The sequence below is a fragment of the Watersipora subatra genome, chromosome 6, assembly GCF_963576615.1.
Source record: "Watersipora subatra chromosome 6, tzWatSuba1.1, whole genome shotgun sequence".
NCBI lineage: Eukaryota > Metazoa > Bryozoa > Gymnolaemata > Cheilostomatida > Watersiporidae > Watersipora > Watersipora subatra.
The window spans coordinates 55,789,392-55,798,772 of NC_088713.1; the positions used below are offsets into that span (position 1 = coordinate 55,789,392).

Consider the following 9,381-nt stretch of genomic DNA (forward strand, 5'->3'; position numbering starts at 1 on the left):
TACAACATTGTTACATTTATAATAAAATAGAGTGACGAACAAAAACTCTCATGATTATGTATATATTATAATAAAATGAGAAACGTATTATGTTTATAATATACGTAACTATACATAGCTAATAATATAAATAATTTAACTAATAAAATATTTATAATATAACATAATTATATTTATAATAAAGCATAGTGAGGAACATAGGCCTTTCACGGTTTTTATTTTTATGCTAATAGAATGAAGGACACAGGCCATCAGGGTTATCTTTATAACAGAGTGTAGACCATAGGCCATCACGATTATATTTGTAGTGAATGGCTCACCTTGTTAGTATTATCAGTATTTGTTCTCTCTAGTTAGCTCTCCCTGCTTGCTCCGTGTCCGCTCGTGTATCAAAGAATGAATCCCTTCGTCCTCGCGCCGGGATATTACGTCACGTCCTTGACCTAGAACGTCTTGTGTCCTTGACCCAGGACCACCACATCCTCTTTTTTTTCTCTTTTTTTTTTTTTTTTATACAGTAACAGGTAACAGTGCTTGAAGGAATCTTGCTGTGCTGTGTTCTGAATTTAAAACTAAAACTTTTGGAGAGATATGGTGATTAGGGAAAGGTGATTCTCTGCCTTAGATCCGAATGTTTTTCCTTTTCCTCATCCCTTCTTCTCCCCAATCTTTCTTTGATGCTGTTTGGAATCCTTGTTTGTCTATTTTCTGATGGAATCACTTTTTCTCTGAATCTTTCTTCCTTCTTTCTCTTGCTGGTATCCTCTCTGTTCTCTGTTGCCCCTCTTTTCAATCCTATTCCAATCTTCCTCTCGGTCTCTTTAGCTGCATATTCTAATCTTTTGGTTTGTATTTGTGTTTCTAACGAGTCTTCAACCATCTCCCGATATTCCTCAATCTTTCTCTCGGCTTCTGCTCTCAGATTTGTAATCTCCACTTCTAACTCACGCTCTAAATCTCTTGATGACTTCTCGCCTAGTCTTTCCTTTCTAATCCTCCACCATTTGTTCAACCTGTGCCGCACCGCTTCCACTCCTAAACTACTCAGATGGACTCCATCCTCAGACAACATCTCAGTTCTTGTTATAACATCCCCTTTATGTAGATGTTGTACTGACAAGTGGAGTCCAGGCGTCCCACTCCCATTCTCGGCGTTGATGTCTGCTATCAGCCTATTGAGGCGCTGAACTATACGCTTTTCCTGCTGTAAGGCATGGGATGGTGCATAGAAGGTCGCCATCACCCAGTTCTTTTTCCCTTTGAAATTCCTGATCTGTCTCTCCAGGTCAGGGATCCTCTCCTTGCACATCTCCCACTCATTCTTCCGCCAGAGGTCGGGTATCCCGAATATAAATCCGTCTCTACCCTTTCTCCTGCCAACTCGAGCAGCTCTCCCAGCTTAGCTCCACCCCTTGAAGAAATCTTGATGTCCTCTCCTTCAAACTTTCCCAACTGCCTAGCTATGCTGTTTCCAATTATTTGCAACTGCATCTGCAAAATAGATACAGAATGTTAGCCAGATATGATGGGAGTTAGTAATATACACAATCAGGGTGCAGGTGTCTCCTAGACACAGCTCTTCTACTAGGAGCTCTTCTTTGCTCGGCCTTGATGGGTCTAAAGTGTTCCTCCTCCGGGTTCTCAAACTCCTGGTCACTCGAAGAGTCTGTTTCACTTGAAGTATCTGTTTCATCTTCGCTTTCCCGTTCTTCCTTTGTACCTAGGGGCATCCCCCGTTCAGAGTCTTCTGTCTCACTACAACTGTCTATCAACTGGTCTGGATTCAGCTTTTTAAGATGGCTCCGATTTCGTCTAACTGTATGTCCCTGTACTCTGACGTCAAATGAGTAAGGCTCCTCTCTCTTTTTCAAGATAATCCCTCTCTTGCCTTCGTCCTCCTTCTTGCACTTCACCCACACTATGTCTCCCTCTTGGAGGTTGTCTGGCTGTTTAGCCGCTCTCCTTCTATCGGCATTTCTCTTCTGGCGCCGTTTCAAGGAGACATCTTTCTCCTCAAAATGCTCACAGTCTACTGCATCGTTTGGGGAACTTGTGGGAATGTTAGTGCGAATCTTCCTCGCCATCAGAAGTTCTGCGGGACTAACTCCACTTTCAAGTGGTGTCGCTCGGTAGATCATGAGGGCCAAATTCTTGTCTGATTCCTTCTTCCACATCCCTTTCACCGTCTGCACGCACCTCTCTGCTAAACCATTGCTCTCTGGATAATGTGGACTGCTAGTCTGGTGTTTGATTCGATATTCTCGTATGTACTCCGCGAAGAAATCCCCCAAAAAACATGGCCCATTGTCTGTCCGCAACCGCATCGGAACCCCAAATCTCCCGAAAATAGACTTCAGCTTCTTCACTACCGCCTCTGCGGTTTTGTTTGCCAGTTCTGCTACTTCAATCCACCGAGAGTAATAGTCAACAGCGATGACATAGTCACGGCCTTTAAACTCAAATAGGTCTGACCCAACGCATTCCCATGGTTTCCTGGGCAATTCTGACGTCTGCAGAGGATAATGCTTCCGGCTTCTCTCCTTGATGCACACATTGCATTTGTTTACATAATCCTCAATATCTTGACGCATGTTAGGCCACCACATATTGGTAACAGCCCTCCGTTTACATTTCTCTATCCCTTGATGACCCCTGTGTATCGTCTCCGGCATGTCTTTCACCAACCCCTGTGGGATGACTACTTTATCTTCTCTCATCACGATACTCTCTTTGGTAGTGAGCTTTTCTCTCTGTGTATAGAACTTCCTCAGGTCACCCGCGTACGACTTGCCTCTCCCTGGCCACCCCAATTCGACTTCTTTTACCACTCTTTGATATGTCTCATCTTCGTCCCCTTGACGCCTTATCTCTTGTAGAACTCCATCATCATATTCCTCATTGGCTGCTATGACCTGTCTGATATGCCCTTCCACCCTGGATTCCTTGGCTCTCTCTTTGTTAGTCACTTCCTCCGCAGGTCTGGATAATGCATCCGCAAGAAACATTTGTGTCCCCGGTGTGTGGAAAATAGTGAAGCTGTATCTCATTAGCCTCAACTTGAACCTCTGACATCTCAAGGACATGCCAGACAAGTCACTCTCACCCAATAGCTTCACCAGTGGTTTGTGATCTGTCTCCACCTCGAAGTGAGTGCCTACCAGGAAGAAGTCGAACCTCTCGCACGCCAAGTTATCACAAGAGCTTCCTTCTCCAGCTGGGCATACTTGGTTTCAGCAATAGTTAGTTTGCGTGACACAAACGCCACCGGTTGCCAGCCCCCCGTCTCAGTTTCTTGAAGTAGTGCAGCACCCAGCGCGTAGCAGCTCGAGTCAGCAGTTAGTCGGTGTTTGGCTTTTACATCGTACTTGGCTAGCACTGGTGCATTCGAGATCTCTCGTTTTAACGCCTCGAAGCTTCTCTGATGGCTCTCTTCCCATGACCATGGTGAATTTTTCTTGCCTAGCTCTCTCAGTGGCTTTTCTAGTTCGGCCAACCTGTGGCTGAATTTGTGAAGGAAATTCACCATACCCAAAAAGCTCTTCAGCTCTTTCTGATTTGTTGGTGCTCTCATCTCTCTGATTGCACGGACCTTGTTTGGGTCTGGAGAAATCCCCTCTCCGCTGATTTTGTGGCCCAGGAAGATAAGCTCTTTTACCCTAAATTGACATTTTTTCTTGTTTAGAGTCATACCCGATGACTTTATCCTCTGCAGTACCCTGAGGAGTCTTTCATCGTGTTCTTTGACGTCTCTCCCGTGTACCAGAATGTCGTCCATCATACAGATGGTACCTTCGAGCCCCTCCAGGATTCGCGACATCTGCCTCTGGAAGAATTCCGGCGCTGCCGATATCCCAAAAGGCATTTTTCTGAACTGAAACCGTCCGAAAGGTGTAATGAATGTGGTATATTGGCGAGACTCCTCCGCCAATTCTATCTGCCAGAAGCCGCTGTTTGCGTCCATTTTAGAGAAAATCTTGCTTCCCTCCAGATTGGCTAACAACTCTTCCACCCTCGGCAAAGGATAATTCTCTCGTAGAACGCTCTTATTGAGAACTGTCAAGTCTACGCATATCCTCGCATCACCAGAGGCTTTCGGCGCAACTACCATGCCAGCACACCACTCTCGATGCTCTTCAACTCTCTCTATAACACCTAACTCAACCATACGCATTAGCTCTTTCTCGGCTGCATCTCGTAATCCGATTGGCAACCTCCTCGGGACTTGCAGAGCAAAAGGTTGCACATTTTCCCTCAACTTAATGGTATATTTCTCTGGAATATACCATCAAGTTCCATCTTCTGGATTCCATCAGAAAATAGACAAACAAGGATTCCAAACAGCATCAAAGAAAGATTGGGGAGAAGAAGGGATGAGGAAAAGGAAAAACATTCGGATCTAAGGCAGAGAATCACCTTTCCCTAATCACCATATCTCTCCTGATATTCTTCTTCAGCTTGAACTTGACGTACCACTTTCGGCACTATGTGGATAATGCCTAGGCTCTCTATTTCTGGCATACCCAACAGGTTCTGAGGCGCTTCTGGAATAAAAAAGAGATTTGCTTGTACGGCCTTACCATCCCTGTCGAGCTGGGACGTTATCATTCCCTCCTGGTTGAGCAGTCTTCCACCGGCATCCAATAGCCTCTTCGTGGTTTTCATGGGGCACGATCTTTTGAGACGCTCCCAAGTTTCTTGATTAATGACCGTCAGGTCTGCCCCAGTATCAATCCTAAATGGAACTGCCGTCCCATCCACCCTGATTTCTATGTTGTACTTAGCACGAATGTTACGAGTTGTATTCAACCCATATAGTCATAATGACTCATCACTTGAAGAATCTACCATCAACCCTTGAAGTGTTGTCCTCACCTGCTCTAAAGCTTCTCTCTGTTCTTCGGCGCGGACTGTGGCTGTCTGTCATTCATAACCCAGGCTTCTTCCCCGACCTCTTCCTCTCGTGTGCCCTCTCCAGCCTCTCTCTCCTCCTCTCCTCTGGATGTGTTCTCTACAATCATACTGATTGTGACCCTGTTTCCCGCACGAACGACACACAATAGGATTGGTGCAATTCTTACTCAAGTGTCCCCTCTGTCTACAGTTGAAACACTCTACTAGTGGACACGTGGAAAGCTCGTGCCGATTGCTGTGGCATTGTGTGCAACGTCGTGCCGGGGGTTGAAAATAGGCCGCCACCTCTAGATCGTCTTTGTCCGTCTTCTTGAGTTCTTCTAATGTTCGGCCTGCTGATTCGAACTTGGCACAGGTGGTTGTCAGCTTGGCCATGTCAATCTCTGGTTGTTGTAGCAACTCCGTCTTGAGTTTCTCCTCTGACAAGCCATTAATAATAACATGGATGGCCATGTACTCCCGGAGTTCCCCCAACTGACATGAGTGTGAATGCTTGATGACTCTCTGGGTGAATTCTGAGAGCTCCTCTCCTCTTTCTTGTTTCATGTTTAAGAACCTATGTCTGAGGATCGTCTTATTCTCTCTCCCTGCAAAATGTTGCTCGAATTTCTCTACTATGCTATCGAACTGAATATCATCCACCGCTATGTTGAATGTTTCAAATATTGTCATTCCCTCTTCACCAAAACAATTCAGGAACACCGCCCCTTTTATCTTGCTTGTTGCTTTCTTCTTAGCCTCTTCCCCTGTCTCTGTGACTTTATCCCCAAAATCGACTGGAATTGATGCGATTTCAAATCGTTTAAGGAACCTTTTCCAACTTTCCGTCTCATTATTTATCTCAATTTTCAGAGGTGTGATTCTAACCTTACTTGCCATTTTCTGTTGACTATCCTTGTTACCGTCTCGATGGATCTGACTTGAAGAATGGCTCAATCGGCTGAACGCTAGATCTAAATGCTGGACTACTTGATGTACAACAATTGAAGTTACAAATATCACGCAAAGGCCTGACTCTCACCAAGTTTTATTAGTATTTATTCAATTAGATATCAGTTAGATGTACACAACGTATCGATGGACTTTTCTCATGTGTTGTTTTACATTTATTTTGTCACGATAAAACAAATAACCCAATTTACATTCATTCACACTCAGCAAAATTGAAGAATCTATTCAGGCTATCTTATCAACTCTCTTGTTGATGATATCCAGACTCCTTGAATTCCCAGAATAAATAAATGTGTTTCACCCGTGGTACCATGTAGTGAATGGCTCACCTTGTTAGTATTATCAGTATTTGTTCTCTCTAGTTAGCTCTCCCTGCTTGCTCCGTGTCCGCTCGTGTATCAAAGAATGAATCCCTTCATCCTCGCGCCGGGATATTACGTCACGTCCTTGACCTAGAACGTCTTGTGTCCTTGACCCAGGACCACCACAATATTTATAATATATTAGGGTGATGAACATAGGCCCTCATGATTATATTTATAATATAATAGAGTTAAGAATATAGACCCTTATTACTATATTTATAATATAATCGAATGAGGAACTTTGGCCCTAATGATTTTATTTATAATATTATAGTTGAGTGAGGAGTATAAACCTCATGATTATATTTATACAGTATTATAATTGAGTGAGGAACATAGCCTCATGATTATGTTTATTTACTATATCATTTAGTGTAGAGCATCGGTTTTCTTGGCATACAATATCATATGGTGGAACATTACGCCTAGAAGAAAAATTGTATATATTGTTATGGAGTGAGATATATAGAGTTTATGGCTTTTATAATTAGAAATGTAGGTTTACATGAACGCTTGTCTATAATTAAATAAAAAAATGAAGTAGCCTTTGAATTTATCTATATTACTTTAAAATAAAAATGACTGAAAAAGATGGTTTTTGTTGCGTATTCTAATTTGATAATTCGTGTATTATTCACTACTAATTTTTAGTGAACGTTCATTCGTCAGATCTTTTTATTTTCTCTCAAGTTCAGCAGAGCGGTTTGTATTTTCCCAACGGCGTGATTTCGCAACGACGGTTTTAATTTAAACAGCAATAATTGCATTTGCTTTAGAAGTTGTCTGTCCTTTTCAGAAATTTTATCCGATTTTGCGGAAAAGTGCGGAACATAGGGCCTTGCGGAACATAGGGCGTGCGGAACATAGACCTGTCACCATATTTACCAGGTCTGTGGAATACGAGTGCTCAGCGTGTCTTTACGTTATTAAGTACGATCTCATTCAAACGCTTATATCTTTGAATAGAGCTGGTCTACCAAGACACAAATTACATCAAAATGTAGCTGATGTTCTAGCCTTATATCGGTCCTAATTTCCTTTGAATGACTTCAATGGTGCAATTACATCTTTAATAATGTAAAATTATGCTGAGACCGTTACGCTGTACTATGACAAAGTGCCAGTTTATTCATCTTGAATTTTAACTTTTGATGATTTCACGGGGCGTCCCCATAAACTCATAAAAGAAAGTGACGAGTTAGATTGTGGGGTACGATTGACCGAGCACAGTTTTGTCTTGTCACTTCATATTTCCGTCTTATTTAAATCAGTCCTTGCACCGGTAACCCGCTTTCACATTTGTTACTTACCAGTGAATATTGCTATGATAATTTGGTTATCTACTTGAACAAACTTTATCAACTGTTAAATTGTATATAAATAGAGAGTTTTGTACTAAACAGGTTTGTAGACTAACTACATTAATACTTCAAATTATAGGCCAACGGCTGCACTCATTCAGTAATAGAAGGTTAGATTGCATTTCAAGCAGTGAGTTGTTCTAGGGTATTCCGATTTAAATGACTCATAAATTTTTAATCTATTCATAAAATATGCAAGGCTTAAAAACACTGTTCAAGAGTCGAATTGTGCAAGCGTGATTGTTGATAACAAGAGGTTCAGTAGGCCTGACATCAGATGCAGAATAATTTCTTTCAATGTTCATCACTTTCTGTAAAGATATCTTACTGCTGTAGTCACTGTGAGCAATTAGGCAGGCTTAATTGCACACAGCTAACTGATATACATAATGTATTTCTACGTCTGTTTCAATTTGCATTTATTTAGTTTTGACCCAGGGTAGGTAACCAAGTGAGTTAATATCACCAGGTTGATTATATTGCAAATTGTTTATTGTCATTTACAATGCACCTCATAAGAAGGGTATATCCTGATTTGTAACCGAACTATCATAAAAGAAGGCCATGCTGAGATAAGCTAGGGTGCTTTTGGATTTGCTTGGCATAGTCGATATGCTTTTATGGTAATCACCCACTTAATAATTGTATAAGAGTTAAGATATTTTTTGATGATGAAGATGAAACAGGATCGTATGTTAAAAAACAATGGTAAAAGCTTCTCAACGGTGCATTTGTGTGCCTCGTCATATTATTTACACACCATGACCTGAGGTCGTTGACATAATCTATTATAAATAGATTAAAGTGGCCGACCACATGTTGTATAGCAAGTGTGTTAGGTGAATGCTGTTAATACTGTATGTTTTTAACTCACTAACTATCCTTCAACTGATAGAGTGGTTTAATTACCTCGTTGAATGCTAATCATTGTATGTGGTGTGTAGTGAATAACTCCAAGTTTACATGTTTGCATGAAGATCTATGATATATTTGACTTATACACAAGGTGGTACTACTTTGGAACCCAAAATCATTCTTAATTTAATATAAAACTGAGTCGTAATGCGTGACCTAAACTTTATACTCAGTCTTGATAAGCTATTAGGGCACATGAACTATATTTCTCTTTTTTAATACTAGGATTAAATTTGATGTTGCTCAGAATTTTTTTCATCGTCAACACAAATCCATAACCATGTTTATTGAGAACAATTGTCCTTAAATATGAACTTACACAATACTTTAGTAGAATTCATAAGTGTTCATCTTCAAGATGTTACCGGAATGTAACACTCTTTGCATGAAAATGTGTTACCATCAGGAACATCAAGTATTTGTTATCGTCACGAGCTGTAATTTTTATTGTAGTAATGATCGCCGAATGGTAGAGAATCATACTACTAAACTGATTGTCAAAGATTTGAGTCTCATGCTGCACAACGGTTGTAAAGTAGTTCAAATGCCTTCACTCAGAATTTGACATTAGTGTGCGATAGTATTTTGTAATTGGTTTATTTCAATAGCCCACTTTGACCTCACATAATCACAATTATTCTAGAAGATTCTATTGTGCAGTATTCCTGAGTCATTTTTATATTTAATGGTTATATACTTAAATTCATAGCACTTTAAACAAAAGATTTAGTTAATCATACAAAAGCTACCGGCTCCAGTCATTCAAACAAAGCATTTCAGAGTTCCTCATAGTCATAGGGCGGGCCAACCACCCAACCAACCTGACATCACTCAAAGAGTCACTGCTAAGGATCGCTGAGCTTGCTGATAGGTGCATA

General features: G+C 41.1%; 1 protein-coding gene across 1 annotated transcript; it reads right to left on the reverse strand.

Moving 5' to 3' along the window:
* Positions 1–4,920: 4,920 nt before the first annotated feature.
* On the reverse strand, positions 4,921–5,790 carry LOC137398383 (uncharacterized). The gene has a single exon (XM_068084491.1). It carries the CDS (start codon positions 5,788–5,790, stop codon positions 4,921–4,923), a length of 870 nt encoding a protein of 289 aa, XP_067940592.1.
* Between the last annotated feature and the right edge of the window lie 3,591 nt (positions 5,791–9,381).